Below are 19098 nucleotides of genomic sequence, written 5' to 3' on the forward strand. Positions count from 1 at the left end.
TAGCGCAAATTATTTGAAAAGGTCAGCGTGACCAACAACAACAAGAACAACAACAATATCAGCGTCTGCAGCAGCAGTGAAATGCAAACAACAATAACAACAATCAGAAAAAACATTGTTCAAGTTCAAGTTCAGCCACAGTCGTCGCCGCTGGCCAGAACAGACAGCGCTCCAGACGTGGTCGATGGGGCTGCGTGAGAGATTGCACTGGATGGAGGCAAAGCCGATATAAAGAATGCGACCAGCCAAGCTTTGGCTAGTAGCCAGAACGACAGACACCAAAGCAGACACCATTTAATACCGTTTGATATTCAAATATATATCCACACGCCATGTTAATGATGCACTCGATCGCGTTGGCCCTGGTGCCGGCGCTGGTACTAGCGGCACTGCTGGTCAACGTTGCGGCAGCACCCACGCCCGTTCAGGTCGTCTATACGGGTGAGGAGGGCTGCGCCTGTCCCGCACAGCTTGGCTATCAGCTGAATGTGCCCAATCCGAGCAAGCCCAAAAAGTACGAGGGCGGCGAGTACGGTTATCGCGTGGATAAGCCTGTCCAGACCAAGGCAAAGATAAGCTACAGCTTTGATTTCACCGTTGAGGAGCCACGTACACCGACACCACCCAAAAACAAGCCAGCCAAGCTGTACGCCAAGGTGGATCGCGTTACGGCCAACAAAGCAGGTGCATACAATACGATTCCAAGACTATGCCAGGCACTTGAACTAATTGAGTTACTTTTTTCACAGATTGTCGCGCCCAGCACAAGTCCAGCTGCAGCTGCAGCAGCTGCTCCACTGCCAAGCCAAGGTACGTAGCCCAGCAGTCCAACTCGAGTCCGATTGCCAATGACAATGTCAATGGCAATGCCATACGGCGTCGTCGTGATCTGCGCACGCATGGTTCGCTGATGCGCAAGCGCCTAATGCGCCAGCAGCTGTTGCAGGAGCGTCCAGCTCGTTATGTTAAGTTGTATCACAAGGATCTAAGCCCACAGCAGCAGCAAAAGATGCGCATGTTGGGATTAGTTCCGGTGCAGGAGATGTCCTCAACCAAGACCAAGCGCAAATCGAAAAAGACGCCCGCTCAAAGCAAACGCTGGCCGGGCTTGGGGCGTCATTTGAGCAAACGTGACATTAAGGGTGAGTATGATCTGCTGGAGCAGGAGCGCGCCAACGCCGATTTAACGGCTCCAGAGATCATACAATTCATGCCGGAAACGCTTAATCCCAGTTTTAAGCGTGGACAGTGCCATATGAGCTGTGGCGCCATTACAGCCACTGCACCACCCGAAACCACAGAAGATGCTCCACAGTTCAGCAGCACAGGCGGCACCGAACAGCCCGAACAGCTGCCAGAGCAGCCAGATCAGCGGCAGCAGTCACAGCAGCAGGAGCAACAAGAGCAGCCGGAGCAAGCAGACCAACAGGAACTGCCGCCACCACCATCGCTGGTTAACTCAATTCCCGCCAAGCGTGCTGCGCTGGGCTTTTACCCACAGCAGATACCCTCACCGCTGACCGGCATCTACAATGAGTATAGATTTGTGGATGACTCGCATCTGCGCTCGTTGCTGTCGACCACCTCGGTGCCAGATCCATTGGAGCAAAGCTCCACGCCGCTGCAATTTGCCGGTGATTTACAGTCGATAAGTCCACGCACCCATGCAAGACCCGTGCTGGGCGTTGGCGGTGGTTATCCCGTGGAGCATGTGGCTCACAATCAGCTGGACAGCATTATATCGGGCCTTGTGTACCAGCATCCGGATTATGTTGATAACAATTCACATTATGGTGGCACCCTGGTGGATCCAGAGCCCGAGCAAAAGAAGCAAACAACCGACTTTCTCAAGAAGCTTATCGATGGTCGTCTCGGCGGTTGGGGCTTCGATACCTCCACTGAGCCCGAATCGGCGCTCCGAGCTGATTACTCGACAACGCCCTCCAAGATGTATGGCTACAATAGTCACACCCACGACGGCTACAGCGTGGATACATACAATATGCCGCCCATCAGCGACTATCTGCGCGCCTGGTTCTAGGCGTCACCCGACCTCCACCTGCCACCCCAACCCCATCCCCAGCTAAGCCCGCGTCTAATGCGGGCACATAAATCTCTTGTAATATATAGTGCAGTTGTTAGGGAACTCTGTGGTTTACTTCTATGCTAGTTGGCTAGTTTATAATAAACATGAAAAACTCTTAAAAAAAAATTCGAAAAAAAACAAAAAAAAAATAACAAAATAAATGGAAAATCATTGTGGCGTTTTTTTCACACTCTGATTCGCTTCTCATTGCAGCTGCTACGGCGACGGCGACGGCGGCTATGGCTACGGCTACTAAAGCAGATGACCCAACGTTCCGGGCCAAGTAGTTGCCCGAATTCTGCTGAGCCCGGCGAATATTGGCGCGCATTTATTTGGGCCAGTGGAACAGCGCCCGCTTCACTTGTATATTTTGTACATATATATATATATGATGTATATATATAAGTATTACGATATGCATATATATAAATTGTATTTAATTTATTTCTCATATTGCACTTTTCATAATTCGGTCCGTCCATGTCCATTCCGTTCGTGGAGCGTTTTCTGTTGACGTTCACGTTTCAACGTCAGCTTCTCAGTTATGCTCGAAAAGTATTCAATAAAATGTTTGCTCAACTTGTGCTTATTATGTCTAATCGTGCATTATTTATTTCTATATTATAACTATTAATATTAGTGTTCAGCATAAAGCTAGTTACGAACTATACAAACCCACCTTTCATACTGCTGCTACTTCCACAGCTCGAAATCGCAGACCCAAATTCGTGCTTTTTACTTGCCAGAATGACTTAGACGGAGAATAAATGGCATATTTATGTCTACTTTAGCTTAGCTATAACACGAGGATTAGGCTCTTTGCATTTCTAGCTTCACAACTTAAATATGCAAGAACACGAACTGTTTCGGTTGAACTCTTTTAATAGCAACTGGCTGCAGTAATCTATTATTTGATGAATTCTGACAATTCCCTCGCTTGTAATAAAAAAAAATAGAATAATATATATATATTTTAACGTCATTTAACATAATTCCAACATGCATTTCACACTTACGTGCTCGTGTTCCTATCAAGGTTAACAAGCACTTTCACATCTTGCTGTTGTTCAACTAGATTTTTCGTTTCTTATTCACGTTCATGTTTTCGCTTAAGTGTCAAATTTAACGGATGTTAAATATTTGACAACATGGCGACGCAATTTCAAACAGGAAGTGGCCAATTTATCGATAGTCTATTTATCGATTAAGTCACAATTGCTCGCAATTGCATCGTTTCGTTCGAAAAGCGAAATTCTGATCAAATTTGCCTTGTCGTGCTCTAGTAGATTATATTCTACTACTTTTACTGGCTGCGAAAAATTGTCATGCACTTGTAGAATTCTCAATTGCATACCATTTACATTCCATTCGTTTAGACGAGCAGCAATTTAATTTTGCGTGCCACAAATTTTGCAAAAGCAAAGAAAGTTCGAGAATTCGACCAGCTGCCTGGCATATATCTATCTTAATGCTGCGCAGCGTTCTTTATATTGCATTTAACTGACAGATTCATTGATGGTTGTCTGCTTATGATTAACAATTATAATTGGGTAAACATTTACCAACTTGTAGGCATTCAATGCCTTCTCAAGCCTCAAAATTTCCACTACTCGGGAGAACATTTATAAATTGTGCCAAAGAATATAAAATCGTTCATCGTCTTCGATTTCAAAAAATCAAAATCCAAGTATATTTGCATATTTTCTTAGCGTACGCTGAGTACAGTTGCCGCCAAAAGCTGGCAGCCGGAAATGACCGCCATGTTGGGCGCTCATCAATGACAAAGTGCGTTGGCTACGTTCGTTTAGGAATCACAACTGGTCTCATTTGCTGAATTATGGGTCACAATGACCGTACGCGCCCATTGAGACTTGGCCAGTGCTAACAATTTTGATGACCCTCGGCCGGCTGACGCATCAAGATCAAGCAAGGTTGACAGCGATGATGTTGATGATGCATCTGATATCGGGGCATAGATCACGTCTGTGCGCGCGCTGGGCGACGGCTCGTGGCAAAACTGCATGCAGCTGCAATCGACTATTTAAGTCCAGTTCATTGTGGGCGCTGGGTTCAGTTGGACAGCCGTTGGAGCACATCATACATCAAGCATTTACAGAATGGGCGCGCCTGCCAACTCTGTTTGGCTGCCGCTGCTGCTAATGGCCATAATGTTATTGGCATTGGCACCGCTGGCAATAGCGCAGGTGAGTTCAAATCTCGCCTCGAGACGGGCCAACGAACTAAGCCCATCATCCAACAGAACCAGAACGACACCACGAGCATCAGTCCCAGCAGTTCCAGCAGTCCCAGCAGTAGCAGTCCAAGCAGCAGCACCACAATCCGCCCCAGCACCGTTGCTGATGTGGTTGTTGGTGGTGATCTGAAGAAGGCGGCTCGCGTTGAGGAGTTGAATAAAGACTTGGAGGATAATGCGGTCACGCCGAAACCGGGCACAGACGGCGGCTTCTATGACGTTGTCGATGTGCTGGCCGCCACCAGCGCCGGTGTTGGCAGACCCAAGAGCGGCCAGACGACACGTATCTATACCACCGGCGATGTGAACGATGCTTTCTGGCTGAAGCATTTGGGCGATGACTTCAAGCATGCCATTCACCTACAGGTGGGCGGCACCAACGATGATTACAATCGCATCATCAATCAGACCACCAACGGTGTGCACGAGGAAGTGCATCATGAGTATCTGCCCGGCGCGGAGCGGCCAGGTGGAATGCAACAACAACTCCAACACCAACACCAACAGCTACAGCATCAGCATCAAGAACAGCAGCAAGAGCAGGAACAGGAGCAGCAGCATCAGTTGGCCAGAGCTGCTGGTTATGGTCAGCCCAATTTGGTCACCCAGTTAAGTCTCGATGGCGAGTCCATGGCCCTAAAAGACAACTATCTGAGGCAGCAGGCACACCAGCAACAGCAGGAGCAGCAGCAAGAGCAGCAGCATCAGCATCAGCGCTATGCACATGGCTATCCACGGCCAAACACACGCTACAACCCACACACTGTTTACAGACACACTTATCCACGCATGCAAACACAGCATAACACACAGCACACACACACACATACACACACACACACCCAGCACACACACCCCCAGCACACACACGCTGACGAGCCGCGTAGTCCACAGCGTCAACGCTACAGGCCAAATCCAGCGCAAGCTCAGTCGGCGCCATCTGGTCCAAGCTTTATTAGCTCCAGCGAGGACACGTTGCATACGTCGCAATCTCAGACAGCGCCCACATCAGCCATGTCGCCCAGCTCGAGTGGGTCGCGGCGTGATGATCTGGACAGGCAGCTGCCGTTTAAGTCAGCCTTCAATGACTACGGCAGTCGACCCACGCGCGATCTGACCTATTTGCTTTATAAGCGCGGACTCTGAATTTACTTAATACACAGGGTCTAACTAAATTAATTTAGCTACTAACTTAATAATAATTTGCATTTAATAAACGCCAAAACAAATACAAATTAAGTCTCAGCTATCTTTAAAATCAATCTCTTACACTCGCGCTATGTTCGCCTTGGGCTGAATTTAACAATTCATTATAAAGCTAAGAAATCACGTAATTGAGTTGCCAGCTTCAGCAAATTTGTGGCGCATTTTAGTTTAGCTTTAGTAAGCAATCAACTTTGTTAGTTCGGTGCGTTGATTTCGATAGATACGCACGTGTATTGGTAAACGCACATGTATTAGTGCATGCTCGGTGTGCCCTGCTTGTTTTCTCTACGCACTGCTTGAAATTTTGCCAGGCGTCAGCGTCCATGAGCTGTGTGCGTGTGCGTAGAAGACATGGATTTTCGTTTTTCAAAGTGAATGTATGATAATATAATAATTATATGAATTGTAATAAATGCTGCTACAAATATATTTATAGCTGAGTAAGTTAAGATAGCCATATGATATATATCAAAGCGCTTAACTGTAATTTGTAATTTGAGGTTCTTAGCACAGATAACTTCCAAGCCAAAAATGACATATGAGAGAGATCATGTGCCAATTTGTGGATAAGCATTAATGGCTTTTGCGCTTAGTTCAGATTAATCACTTCTTTTCTACACAGGAATATTGTCTTTTTTTTTTCGTTTTTCCTCATTCTTAAGAATGTTTGGCAAAGTCTAAAATATGTTATCCGAGTAGAACTCAGATTCCGCTGGCATTTCATATTTGAGATTATTAAAGTGATTTAAATTTAGCATGAGCATGATAAGTCCAAGCTGTTGTTGATAAGATTTCTGAGTAGGTTTTGTCACTTGAAGTTGGCTCAATTGTTGGCTATCCACATCCACATCTATGCAGAGCATTGTCGGCACTGCTGATGCTCTGGGACTGTAGCGAGTCCAAGACTGGTGCTGGGCAGCACAAACAACCGCACCAGATAGAAGCACGAGCGCAGACAGACAGAGATCTTGAGAAGTGCAACAAGAACAAGAGAGTCAGAAGACATTGTCGTCGTCGTCGTCGCTGCAGTGCGACAAAAATTTGCAAATCGGAAATGTAAATCGGTGGCAATGGCATCGCAAAGATCACGTAGCCGGGGCCGTGGCGGTGTCGGCAACGTGAGCGCGATATAAATGCGGCCCAACGGTGCCATAGGCCGCTATAAAGAGCTAGCACCGTGGCCATCCAACGAGCAGTAGACATCTGAGTGCTGACACATCACGCATCCACACAAAATGCAACTTGGTCTCTGGTTTGGGCTTTTCGCCGTCGCCGCCGCACCGGTACGTTAACCTGTGGCCAACACGACACACCACGACACTGATCTCCGATAATTTCCGCCAACAGGCGACTAATCATGTCAATCAAAATTCTGTTCTATTCTGTTCTGTAGCTGGTGAGCGCTAATTACGGTTCGCCAGGTAGGGGTGCTGGCCGTCAGATACAGTATCTGCCCGGTGGTCCATCGGAAGGCTTGGAGGAGTATGTGAATGCTGCGACCGGCGGCTCACAGCCATCAGCCAATCAGCTGACGGCACAGGCTGAGATTCAGCCATCGCCGGAGGAGGCACGTCGTCTGGGACGCGTCCAGGCTCAGCTGCAGGCACTGAACAACAATCCCACCTACCAGAAGCTGAAGAACTCCGAGGATATTGCCGAATCGCTGGCTGAGACCAATCTGGCTAGCAACATTCGTCAGGGCAAGATCAATGTGGTGTCGCCCCAGTTTGTCGATCAGCATCTGTTCCGTTCCCTGTTGGTGCCATCGGGCCACAACAACCATCAGGTGATCGCCACCCAACCCCTGCCGCCAATCATTGTGCACCAGCCCGGCGCACCACCCGCCCATGTGAACAGCGGCCCACCGACCGTGGTGCGCGGCAATCCTGTCATCTACAAGATCAAGCCCTCGGTCATCTACCAACAGGAGGTGATCAACAAGGTGCCCACACCACTGAGCCTTAACCCCGTCTACGTCAAGGTCTACAAGCCGGGCAAGAAAATCGAGGCCCCATTGGCCCCAGTCGTTGCGCCCGTCTACAGCCAGCCTCAGTCCTATGGCCAGCCCCAGGCTTACAACCAGCCTCAGGCCTACAGCCAACCTCAGTCATATGGCAACTCTGGCAGCTCCGGCGCTGGCAACTCCGGTCCCAGTTCCGATAGCTATGCCGCCGGCGCTGAAACCCCCCTCTACGCCAGCCCAGCTCCCTATGGCTCCCCCAGCTACTAAGCCAGATGCAATCTCGGCACTTGCAGCTGCTGTCGCTGCCAGCACAGCAGTCGAGCAGTCCAGAGCCCAGCTGAAGGGTGTTTAAATTAACAACTTTGTTTTTTTTTTTCTAAATGCAAATAAAAAAAAAAAAAAAAGCCCAAAATACCTATAGATATTGTGTTTACTGTACTGCCACGCCTCTCCCATCTAGCATATGACTCTATCATTCGCATTGAGTTTTCCCCAACATACAATTTATAATACTTACCTGTCGCGTGTTAATAACATGTACTTTTATGCAGCACATGAGAATGCTTAGGGTGGGCGTAATTGCGTAGATCGTACCATATCATTATTATCATTTTCTAGATTTTGATTACTTATTTTGCAATCTGTGCATATATGCACCTAAACATATTGACAACATAGACAGCAAAGGGGGCCAAGATCAAAGGCCGAACTGAACACTTGACACTATTTGACTGTTCAGCACTTTATTTAAGATCTCTTTCTGTGACAACTTTAGAAATTCTGCTGCCGTTTGCTGGTTACGAAATTACAATTATGAAATATATTTATATATATGTATATAAATTTATATGTCTGTCGAGTGTTGGCGGAACTCAAGCAGCAGCATATTGGATAATTTACATAAAATGATATAGAAACTAATAATCTAGTTAGTCTCTAAAAGAAAGAGAGCACCTCTTTTTTGCCGACCTGCCTCTTGCTAGAGTTGAAAACTTTAGCTGCACATATGATCAGTTGTACAATATGAATGGGAATATGATAATAATACTAAGGAATAGGTTTTTTTTTTCAAAAAAGAGAATTGCGTTTTTGGTGCTTTCCAAATGAACAGAAAGTTTTCGATCTGCCTTTGATCTGAGCTGGAAAGACAAACTCTTTAACAAGCTGCTTTCTCCTATTCCAAGAAATGTTAGTCTATAATATATTTAGACAAATACTTTAATTTGCGATATTTTATAGATAATCCCTTATGTTGGATATAAGCTAAAACTCTTAGATAACGAACTATAACGGACTCACATCAATATACTAGCCGAGGATTCGAGCCCAGTTCTTTATTCATTTATATGCCCCAATCTGAATCGCTTAACTATTCATCGAGTCTGCAAGCTGTTTTAACTTCTTGTTATATATATTATATACATAGGAATAACTTAAATGGTAACCCAAGCTGAATAGATAATCGATAATAATCTATATACGTATTTTTATATTTTTTACCCATTTATGACTCGAAGCGCCCAATCGTTATTTGGCAGCTGTTATAAATCCAAACTCTCTAACTTTATACAAATTTGTATTAATATAAGTAGTTGGAAAATAGAGATGACTATCACATAAAACTGTCAACATTGTTCTCTTTTATATATTAGCAATTAATTAAATAAATTTAATTAATTTTAATGTCTGTCTTATCCACGGGAAGCTTGTCTAGACTAGCGAAGCCTCTACTTTAATTAAAACAAAACTGAACATCAATTTGTATTAGTCACTTTCTCGGAATTGTCAGCAACTCATTTTTTTTCAGTGTATGCCACCTTTGATTTCAAGGGATTTGAGTACAAATAAGAATACGAATAATCAGCCTCTGCAGATTAATTGGATATAGTTGTGAAACATGAATGAAATGTACATTAAATTATGGAAATTTACTCAACCGTAATGCAATTGTTTTCAGTGTAGTGTGAAAACATTTGACAAACATCATAGAACAATTTAATTAGTAGCTACATAATTTATCCAGATTTTAACGCCCACGTCTTAAAGGAGCTGGGCCTCGGCTTTGGTACTTACAATGCGGCAGAGATCTAGAGCAGAGCAATTGGAGCGACAATCGAATCGCATGGAGCTTTCAATGCGGAACTGTTGACAGCCATTTGGCAATCGCAATCTCCGCAGACAGTCGGTTGCTTGTTGGTCTGAAAAACCTCGATATGGCTTATGTGTCAGGGCACGATGCACGAGATGGGAGCTGCGGATTGTTGGCCGGTTAATATTTGTTATTGTTTTCTATATAACACGCCGAGATATGCGCGACGAGATGCGTGCGAGCAATCAGCATTTGGCCATGTTTCGCTAGCTGGCGTGGGCAATAGCAAAATAAATGCAACAACAACGGGCCGTGGCTGGAGCGGAACCAGCGGTTAACCGGCAGCGGCTGCCGACCGGGCCAAATGTCACGTACCATAGGGCAAGCGTCCAATGGCAGCATATTTAAAGAAATCTCTGACCGAACTAAGGCAGCAGAAGACATCAGACGGTCGCACAACGAGCCACTCGAGTTCGAACTGCCAACTGGGACTGGAAACGATGAACAGACACAGCTTCATTTGGGCGCTAGCCGCCTGCTTAATTGTACGTAAATAATACGGCCAGATCTGTGGCTAGTCGCCAGTCGATGATGACCCGCAGTCGCAGCACATCTGAGCGAATCTCAACTAAATTCAACGCACAACTTCATTTGCCTTTCTCTCTTTCTTTCTCTCTCTCTCTCTCTCTCTTTTTCTCTTTCTCTCGCTCTCTCCCTTTCTCCGTTTCTCTATCAGGCATGCGCCAGCGCTAACGGCTACGGCGGACAACAGGGCTACAGCTCTGGCGGCCAGGAGGCCTACGGCTCTGGCGGACAGCAGAGCTACAGCTCCAGCTCTGATGGTGGCGATGCGGCAGCCGCTGCATCCGCTGGCGGTGCTGGTGAATTCGGTCATGCTGGTGGTTTGGGCGAAGGCGCCGCTGCTGGCTCTTTGGCCGGTGGTGCTGATGCCTCGGGCGTTGCCCAGGCCGGCCAGAGCAGCTATGGCTCTGACCAGAACATTCCCTACAAGCCGGTGAACACCAAGGGCAACACCCTTACCTCTTCGATCACATACCCACAGAACAAGGGTGAAATTCTGATCCATCGTCCGGCCCCCATCATTGTGCGTCGCCCGCCCACCAAGGTGCTGGTCAACCATCCTCCATTGGTTGTCAAGCCCGCCCCAGTTGTGCTGCACAAGCCCCCAGCAATCGTGCTCCGCAAGGTCTACGTCAAGCACCACCCACGTCGCGTCAAGGTTGAGCCTGTCTTCGTCAATGTGGTGAAGCCCCCAGCAGAGAAGTACTTCGTCAATGAGAACAAGCAGGGTTACGGCCAGGGCTCCCACGGCGCTGGACAGGGTCATGGACACCACATTCTGAACAGGCCCGGTCCCATTGTGTCTGGTCCTCAACAGCATGGCCCCGGTGGCCAGGCTCTGCCCGCCTACGCCTCTGGTGCCGACAATGCCGCTGCCAGCGCTGGCTACCAGCTGCTCCAGGGTGGCAACCATGGTCTCTCCGCTCTGGCCAACATTGCCGGCGAGCGTGAAGGTAACTATGGTAGCCAGAGCTACGGTGGTCACGGCCAATCCGGCCCCAGCTACTCAGCTCCGTCGTACTAAGCGCAACGCTTACGACGCTAGCGCATCCAGCTGCCAGCTGCCAGCCTACCTCTGGCTGGTCTTAGTTACTATGTTTTTTACACGGCTTGGACGCCCACAAGGCGGGCGCGCAGGTTTCATTGCAAACAAATAAAAAATATTGAAAAAAAAAACACATATTGTTATAATTTTTTCTTATCCTCATTAGATATCTATTATAATCTGATTTTATAATAATATATATTTAAAATCAGCAGGCTGTTTCCACATTTTGAAATAAGCAAAGTGTAAAGTAGCTTTTTGAAACTTAACGATAAAAAAAAAACCGTGGCGCCAGCTTTAAAGGCTGCCATACCGTAAGAGTCAATGTGGTCTGGCAAGTTTTTTGTTCTGTTTGTTTCCATCTTGAGCAAGGCGTTTAGTATTTTTAGTCTTAGCACCAAAAAATCACAATTAAATGATTCGCAAAAGTACATGCATAAAAATGTACGAAATAAATTAATTTTTAATTAACTTCAACTGCCTATAACCATATGAGTTATAACGGGTTTTTTACACTAAAGTGAATCTTTTGCATCTGTTTATTCAAAATAGTTTTTGCACAGGTGGCAGCTCTCATGATAATTGTTGCCATTTTTTATTCCTGTAACCTTAAATACCGAAAAATGAAGACTTCTGGTCACACTGCAGACCAAAGCTCCTTTTTGAATTTAACATACAAATTTGTCTGGACTGTTATTTTAATAACAAGTTAATAGGATTTCTTGTAAAATAATACAATTTTTAACTTTTGCATAAGCATGTTCTCTCTAATTTTATCGTAGCACTATTTATATGACGCATAAAATAAAACATTCATGCAGAGTAAATAAAGAAGAAACTTATTTATTTCATATATAGTGCTTATAATTTTGGCAACCTTAGTAGATGACGGAATGATATTTAAGTGTGCAATAGAGCCGAAAGAAAGAATTCTTTTACTTCTTGCAAGTGCAATATATAAGTAAGTACTTAAATAGCTACCTATAAATATATATTTATGTACGTCAGTTAATTGCTTAATACGTGATGTTATTAGTTTCTGTAGTTAGTTTTTTTGTAAAACATATAAGCCAATAATTTACTTTTGCAAGTGTTTCACTGCCTCGGCTATAATTGAATATTCACATTTGATCTTGAATGATACGTTTCATTTAGGAAGATTGTCGGCGGGAACCGAGAAACATTTATTTAATATATACGTACTTAATGGGTTGATGCGAGACACACTCCAAATCTTGTCTCACAATATTGATTATGATAAACGCATTGCGTGATAAGCAAACTGCATGCTAAATGTTTGTATTTTGAATTACACTCATCTGGCGGCCTCCTGCTGTGAGAGGTCGAGTCGTTTTTTATTCGCTACACCTTCTAATAAAAATGACAGCAATTGAAGATGCAAAATATACATAAGAAAAACAAAAAGTACAATAACAACCGAGTTTAGCACAATAATCGAATGTGACTCAAAAATTTTAGATCTAGGTCGCCTGGTGCCGCCGCCCATTTGTCGATTTGAGAATTCAGCATAAAAATCCGACACTTTTGTGAAACGTTTTCAGTTTGTAAGCATAAATCGGGCACAAAAACAAAAAAGCCGAGCGCACTGAAAACCCAAAAAATACAAAGCGTAAAAAACGAAACACTACGAAAAACTGTTACAAGTTCAACGTGTGCAAAAGAGACGGCAAACGAAAAAACTTGGCTCGTTCAAGATGCGATTCTTCTCGATGGTTTCGTTATTGTTGCTTCTGGTTGTGATGCTGCTGCTCCTTGACCAGGGCTATGGCCGGAACCTGGTAAGTGTGGCGCCTGCCCCTGGAACAGTCAAGTGATTTTTTTTTTTTTGTTTTCAAAACCTTTTAGCCCGTTCGGATGCGTGCTCAGCGCCAGACAGCAGGAAAAGCGTTTCCACACTTTTTCCAGCTGGTTCTGAACATTATGAGCAGCCTACATCAAATCGAATATTAGAAAGAGCCGTGCATATTATGTTGCTGCCAGGGCTGTAGATCCAATCAAAAGTTTTCATCGGTTCCGCTTACGAACCGAACCAGCTCCCAACCTTTAGGTTCAGTTCGTGTACCTGGCTTTGCTTATCTGCTGCGAACGCAGGATCGAACCTTAGCTTAAGCTAAAAACATAAATGGTTCCACAATAAATATATACATTCCAGGTTCGAACCGGTTCGGTTCGGTTTCCAGCCTTGGTATATACATCCATTCCATATAAACAACTTTTTCAACTATTTTCTCGTACATCATCGTTTCAGAAGTCCAATTCGCAAGGTTTTCCAAAGTTGATTTCATTAGTGTGCTTTTGAGAATGATGGTTTCTACCTCATCAGTCTAATAGTTGGTGAAAATAGTCCGATAAACAGAATGAATATTGCAGCAAAGCTTTCGAAACACCACGTACAAACGAACCATTACCAAATTTCTCCCAATAATCTACACTTCCGTACATCTTTTTTTTTCGTCTCTGGCCATTTTGATTTTGATTCGTTATAAGGTTACATTTGTTTTTGTAGTTCTTTGTTAAATAATTTGTATATATATACATACATGTGTATTGTTTGTTGTAAACTTTAAATTGTTGCGTGAAGAGGTTTAACATTGTAATTTGTTATAAAACAAAAAAGAAAGCAACCCGCTTTTAATTTTAGATATATATGTTAGCTAATAATTTTTAAAAATGTATAAATAAATTGATTGTAAATGCGTTTCTTGTTGTTGCTCTCGAAATTGAAGTTGTTTGCTAATAAAATCGCATAAAATTGCATAAATGACATATTTAAAATTGTTGATGTTTTTGTTTATGTTGCGTGTTAAATAATGCGATAGTTCTATGGATTTTATATGTTTGATCTGATATTAAACTGGTTTACTGTGATATTTTTAAAATTATATTTAATACAAATTTAAAACGGCGAATGGTTATTTAGTTATTGTTGTTCGAGCAAGTTTTAAAAGTCGATGAAATGCAAATTGTGAAGTTGTCTTATAATTAAATACATAGTGTGAATGTAATATGTAATATGTTTATATGGAGCATTTAGTATATAGAGTGCGTTGTTGGTAGTTGCATACAAAATTGAAATCGCGTCGCGGCGCTTTATTGACGCGGTGGTGGCCCATAGCCGGCTGAGGGAGACTGCTGTGCATTTACTCCACCTGCCTCTATATTATAGTTGTTAATCCTCTCGTACGGCATTCCTGCTGGTGGTGGCGCCATGCCCCAAGCATATGGATTCTAAAGAGTGCAACAAAAAAATAATATTAATATAAATATGCAGTCGAATATGCAATATATTGTTCTCATTATATTTAAGATAGTTTACCTGAACACCCTTGTGGGCGGCAAAGAATATCGGCGGCGGCATCGGTGGCGGTGGCAATGCTTGTTGGGTTGGCGGCGCCGCTTGCAGTGTCGGATAGAAGTTAAACTGATTGCCGTTGGTGTTGGGCGATGGAGTTGGCGTGGGCAGCAGCATTGCGTGCGATAGATGTTGATCCTTGTTGAGATCGGGCAGCTGTTCGGGGCGCTTGGAGCGCGCCTTGTTGAAAGCACCACGCTTGGGACGAGAGCGCGTCTTGTCTGCGTTTGGCTCCGTAGCGGGTGCACATGGGGAATTGTTTCCAGTTGCTGCCACCGGCGAGGGCGGTGGGGTAGAGTTCGCTGCCAGAACAACTGCCTCATCGTTCCTTTCCTTTTGTTGTTGGTCCGTGTTGTGATAGTTTTGGTTGTTATTCTTGTTAGCGCACATCCTCATCTGTTCATCGGGTGTCAGCAAATGTGAGAAGCGCATATGCATATCGACGCCCATATTATAGAAGTAACGTAAGGTGCCCAAATCAGCGGGCAAATCCTCGCCATTGGCATGTAGCGAACGGCGCGGCTCTGACTGATCCTCGTTCCAGCGCGTTCCAATTTTGCTAGTGGTGGTCGTAGCAGCGCTGGTAGTGCAGCTGTTGTTGCTGCTGGTGCTGCAGCCAGAGCGTTTGCCTACTGAGGGCAGCAATATTGAAGCCGGTGGCGGTGGCGGCGCAAACATATATGGTGCTGTGCCAAATGGCGGCGGGGGCGGCGGTTGCAGCGAAATGGGCGGCGGTGGCGCGTATCCACCAAAGTGCATGAACATACAGCCATCGGGTGTCAGTTGCGGTCCCGGAAAGACGCCAGCCGGAAATTCCTCTGGCATGGGTAGCGTCGATCCGCGCCACGGCGGCGGAATATGACCAGGTCGCCCACCCATGGGCATATAGTTAACAAACTGAGTAGCTGGCGCCTTTGGATGTTGCGGTGACGGCAACGAGGATGCACTAGCAGCTGGCGGTGCTTGTTGTGGGTGCAGCAGCAGCTGCTGCTGCTGCTGCTGCTGCTGCTGAAGACGTGAATGCTTGTCGCGTGGCTGGAAGCGCTGCTCCCGCGGTTGTTGCTCCAACTCCGCCGACTCATTAACCTCAACCTGTTGCTGCGACTGCTGCTGTTGTTGCAGACTTCCATGCTCATTGTATAATGGAGGACAACCGTAACAGGTGTCTAGCTGCAGATACTGCAAAACTTCGCACTTGCTTGCCTCAAAGTAATTGGCCACATCATACAGCTTGGCCTTCTTCCACCTGGGCTTGGGCTTTTGACCCAACTTGGCCAAATGCATACGCTGCATCTGACGCTGATAGCGGAACGGCACCGCCCACGGTCGGAACTCATCCGGCGGCACCGGATGCAATGATTCGTAAGGCACCTGGTATACACAACGAAATAGACGGGAAATCAATTAAAGCTGCTGGAAATTACAAATTTCGGGCAAGGGAGGGCTGCGCGCGTTGAAGCAGCTTCCAAGGAGGGGTTTGGGGCGTACCAAAAATTTCTTTCCAAAGTGCTCGACATAGACAACACAGTAGGACTTATCAGCGCTTATCTTTTGAATGTGGCATGTGTACAATTGTCTTTCGGCATCGGTCAGCAGCTCCACGCGGCACTTGGCACCCACCTGAAAATGAGGAGCAGGAGTCAGGATTGGAAGCATTAAACTTGGATGTGGATTGAATTTGGACTGGATGCGTTTTGATGGAGTTAGCAGTAATCAGCTAGGCTGCGATGTTGCCACTTTTGCTTGGCCCAGTACACACCTTGAAATTATAATCATTAGCGTAAACATTATAGCGCTTGGCCTCCTTGCGTAGATCGTTCCAGCTATCAAACTCGATGTTCCGATACATGTAGGGATCCAGGGACTTAGCCACCTTGTAGGGAAATGGGGTGATGCCTATGGAGAGATAAAAGCCATTACATTTTAGAGTCTATATATCTGTACATATCTGTATACATTTGCTTACCATCATCTAGAAGCTGACGCACACAAGAGTTCGTGGGATTCGGACACATGTGCAGCACCTCTGTACTCTCGCTAGTTATTATGGTGTTCGACGGCAGTTCCAGCCTTAGATCGCGCCTAGATGGGGACTCCGAAGCAGAAGACACAGATGTGGAGCGCCTTCCACCCAAACCTTTCTGTGGCAACTGCTTGATATTGCTATGAAAATTGCAAAGCTTGTAGTTCTCGAGTATACACTTTGTATTCTCGGGCAGATCAAGCGAAAAAGTGCGTCCATCGCAGCAGATAATGCGCACAAAGTAGCCCCTCGCATCGAGCTCCACCTCGTAATTGCCCCAATCGAACGTTTGCGGATGCAACATCGATTCAACCGCAAAATTCACGTCAGGCAGCTTGAAGAGCATCTTATAAAGCAGTTTAAAGCTGATTGCTGTAATATATTTAAGCCCGTAATCAATACGTTCTTTAACATTAGAATAAGAAGCAACTAACACTGGCTTATTGCCGCCGTTTCAATGTAGTCCAGTGTGTAAACAGAATCAAAATGAAACTCATTCGTGTAGAACACACGAAAATTATCCTGATAGCGCTCGTTATAGGTAACTGCGGTGCCCAAATTGAATGGCTCAAACAAGATGACATTGCGGCTAAAAGCATACAAATTAATTTACAGCTCATTTTCTGACTTCTGCGAATTACTCACCGGTACATGCAGCACAAGGCGCGCAGCTCCAGCATGGTACCATATGTCTTGGGCTTGGCCATGTCCAGCATATAGCTATCAAAATCGCCACGCACATGCTGTGAAAACGTGGTTACACATAAGAGTATAATAATAATAAACATTTTGATGAGATTCAATTACAGCTTTAATAGTTATAGATCTATGGACAAAACCACGTTGTCTGTCCATCATAAAAGCCAATGCAAATATCTTTCGAGACTATAATCGGTTTTAAATTAAAGATATTGACTCTCCCGCCCGCTTTTGTTAGTTACCTGTTCGAAGATGCGTCGCTTTCGCGTCATGAAACGCACGCACTCCAAGCGAACCTCGTAGTGGAGCATCTGGGTGTCATACATCTGCTCGGCTATTACACGGAATAGGCATGACGCGTCCCGGGCCGTGTGCTTGCGATACATGCAGCGGCTCTCCAGAAACTGATCGTACGGATCCGGCGCCTGCCGGCTGCCGGAGGTAATCGGGCGCCTCAGCATCATGGTAATGTCCAGTTGGGCAATGTACGATAAGTGCTGCATTTAACAAAATTCCACTTAGTTATCTGATATAATACTAAAGACTGACACGACTGAGATCACAAATATAAAAACGACATTACAAGGACACAAAAATTAAAATGTTTTATTAGCTAATAAAATAAAACGAATAACATTAGTTATCAATTTAATGCATGCACTTGCATGCAATATTTTTGTTGTTAATACCCAAAATACATGATATACATACATATACATATGTATTGATAATGATAAAAATTGAACACGCTCCCACCTCTAGCTACCGTTCTAGTTTCTTATTTCTGTGTGTTCACTTTATCGTGTTCGTTTAAATTGATGAACGCCGCCATCTTTAAATTTGTTGGTCGTTCACTTTGCACAGCTATGTATTTATTGTTTCTGCTCTATTCGCATGGCGAGTCAATGCGGCTGGTGCAACGAACGCTCAAACCGAAAAGCACCGTTACTTTTTGTCGTACGCGCTCATCGCCTTTGTGTGTATACATGAATACATATGCAACTGTGTGTATGTATGCATGGCATTCGGTGCGTGCTGCGCTCAGTGTTTATTGCGAAAGCAGAAAAGTCTCAGCTATGGATGTACATTTGTATGTATCTTAGTACTTACATACATATATTAATGTAGGTATATACATACATATATGGTATGCAACTAATAGGTATTGACCATAACTATAAGGAGTGTACAAATAACATTAACTAAAAGCTTACTTACCCACAATCTGCAGACGCAAATTGATTATAGACTCGAAATAGTTGGAAAAAACACAAAATTTTCAATTGTTCACTTGCCAGCAAAATCAAATGCGGCGGGGGCCAGGGGCAACACACACGTAAAGAAAGCGAGCAAAATATATGTACATGTGTACACAGATATTTAAAAAACGAAGAAAATATTAAAAACAAGACAAACGAGTGTTTTTTGCTGTTATCCCTTGTCCGGCACTTAATACACTGTGTCCTATTTGCGAGCTTAAACAAATCTAGTCTTCTTTTTAAATCAAGACTATACTCCAAGAATTGCTGGCTGCTATGAGGATCAAATGAGTATCGATTTTGAATCAACATACCTTATCGATACTTTGTAACGACAAGGATGCCAGAATCTTCACCGAATTCGAATTCGAACAGCCGTTGTTTTCAAAATGTATAATTGATAGTTATGCGTGAAATCAGTCAACTCTTTACTAAACGGCTGTCAAACGCGTTTATTTACTTATTCATTTCACAGAATTTTCATTTGTAAAAAAGTTTTTTGTTGGGAGAATAATAACG

At 44.7% G+C, this 19098-nt stretch overlaps 5 protein-coding genes and 1 long non-coding RNA gene across 8 annotated transcripts; 5 read left to right on the forward strand and 1 right to left on the reverse strand.

The window, feature by feature from the left end:
- Positions 1-232: 232 nt before the first annotated feature.
- Cp7Fb (Chorion protein b at 7F) lies at positions 233-2685 on the forward strand. Of its 2 annotated transcripts, XM_015170838.3 has the most exons (3): positions 239-684; positions 750-810; positions 2300-2685. In XM_015170838.3, exons 1-3 carry the CDS (start codon positions 333-335, stop codon positions 2340-2342), a joined length of 456 nt encoding a protein of 151 aa, XP_015026324.1. In that variant the 5' UTR covers positions 239-332; the 3' UTR covers positions 2343-2685. The 2 variants fall into 2 exon arrangements, with proteins under 2 accessions (XP_002055722.1, XP_015026324.1); XM_002055686.4 differs by lacking the exon at positions 2300-2685 and having other exon boundaries at positions 233-684; positions 750-2257.
- A 1445-nt stretch (positions 2686-4130) lies between these two features.
- Positions 4131-5579, forward strand: Cp7Fc (Chorion protein c at 7F). Its single transcript, XM_002055685.4, has 2 exons — positions 4131-4290; positions 4347-5579. Exons 1-2 carry the CDS (start codon positions 4204-4206, stop codon positions 5484-5486), a joined length of 1227 nt encoding a protein of 408 aa, XP_002055721.2. The 5' UTR covers positions 4131-4203; the 3' UTR covers positions 5487-5579.
- A 1096-nt stretch (positions 5580-6675) lies between these two features.
- On the forward strand, positions 6676-7929 carry Cp36 (Chorion protein 36). The gene is made up of 2 exons (XM_002055684.4): positions 6676-6829; positions 6940-7929. Exons 1-2 carry the CDS (start codon positions 6782-6784, stop codon positions 7774-7776), a joined length of 885 nt encoding a protein of 294 aa, XP_002055720.1. The 5' UTR covers positions 6676-6781; the 3' UTR covers positions 7777-7929.
- Positions 7930-10023: 2094 nt separating this feature from the next.
- Cp38 (Chorion protein 38) lies at positions 10024-11356 on the forward strand. Its single transcript, XM_002055683.3, has 2 exons — positions 10024-10143; positions 10335-11356. The coding sequence occupies exons 1-2, from the start codon at positions 10099-10101 to the stop codon at positions 11202-11204; spliced, it is 915 nt and encodes a 304-aa protein (XP_002055719.3). The 5' UTR covers positions 10024-10098; the 3' UTR covers positions 11205-11356.
- Positions 11357-12744: 1388 nt separating this feature from the next.
- LOC138911794 (uncharacterized) lies at positions 12745-13708 on the forward strand. The gene is made up of 3 exons (XR_011417442.1): positions 12745-13024; positions 13092-13431; positions 13495-13708. It is a non-coding gene; the product is annotated as an uncharacterized lncRNA (long non-coding RNA).
- Positions 13709-13793: 85 nt separating this feature from the next.
- On the reverse strand, positions 13794-18814 carry otu (ovarian tumor). Of its 2 annotated transcripts, XM_002055681.4 has the most exons (9): positions 18539-18814; positions 17563-17817; positions 17267-17364; positions 17056-17210; positions 16565-16993; positions 16358-16494; positions 16087-16218; positions 14563-15969; positions 13794-14474 (listed from the first exon to the last, which is right to left on the reverse strand). In XM_002055681.4, exons 2-9 carry the CDS (start codon positions 17782-17784, stop codon positions 14337-14339), a joined length of 2718 nt encoding a protein of 905 aa, XP_002055717.2. In that variant the 5' UTR covers positions 17785-17817; positions 18539-18814; the 3' UTR covers positions 13794-14336. The 2 variants fall into 2 exon arrangements, with proteins under 2 accessions (XP_002055717.2, XP_015026726.1); XM_015171240.3 differs by lacking the exon at positions 16087-16218.
- Positions 18815-19098: the final 284 nt, after the last annotated feature.

Source organism: Drosophila virilis, chromosome X, assembly GCF_030788295.1.
Source record: "Drosophila virilis strain 15010-1051.87 chromosome X, Dvir_AGI_RSII-ME, whole genome shotgun sequence".
NCBI lineage: Eukaryota > Metazoa > Arthropoda > Insecta > Diptera > Drosophilidae > Drosophila > Drosophila virilis.

Coding starts and splice junctions, on each gene's coding strand:
- Cp7Fc (XM_002055685.4), top strand. CDS start 4,204: ATGGGCGCGCCTGCCAACTCTGTTTGGCTGCCGCTGCTGCTAATGGCC. Junction 4,291..4,346: donor CACCGCTGGCAATAGCGCAG/GTGAGTTCAAAT, acceptor ATCATCCAACAG/AACCAGAACGACACCACGAG.
- Cp36 (XM_002055684.4), top strand. CDS start 6,782: ATGCAACTTGGTCTCTGGTTTGGGCTTTTCGCCGTCGCCGCCGCACCG. Junction 6,830..6,939: donor TCGCCGTCGCCGCCGCACCG/GTACGTTAACCT, acceptor TCTGTTCTGTAG/CTGGTGAGCGCTAATTACGG.
- Cp7Fb (XM_002055686.4), top strand. CDS start 333: ATGTTAATGATGCACTCGATCGCGTTGGCCCTGGTGCCGGCGCTGGTA. Junction 685..749: donor CGTTACGGCCAACAAAGCAG/GTGCATACAATA, acceptor CTTTTTTCACAG/ATTGTCGCGCCCAGCACAAG.
- Cp38 (XM_002055683.3), top strand. CDS start 10,099: ATGAACAGACACAGCTTCATTTGGGCGCTAGCCGCCTGCTTAATT. Junction 10,144..10,334: donor CGCTAGCCGCCTGCTTAATT/GTACGTAAATAA, acceptor TTTCTCTATCAG/GCATGCGCCAGCGCTAACGG.
- otu (XM_002055681.4), bottom strand. CDS start 17,784: ATGATGCTGAGGCGCCCGATTACCTCCGGCAGCCGGCAGGCGCCGGAT. Junction 17,211..17,266: donor GCCTTGTGCTGCATGTACCG/GTGAGTAATTCG, acceptor GTATGCTTTTAG/CCGCAATGTCATCTTGTTTG. Junction 14,475..14,562: donor CCGCCCACAAGGGTGTTCAG/GTAAACTATCTT, acceptor TGCACTCTTTAG/AATCCATATGCTTGGGGCAT.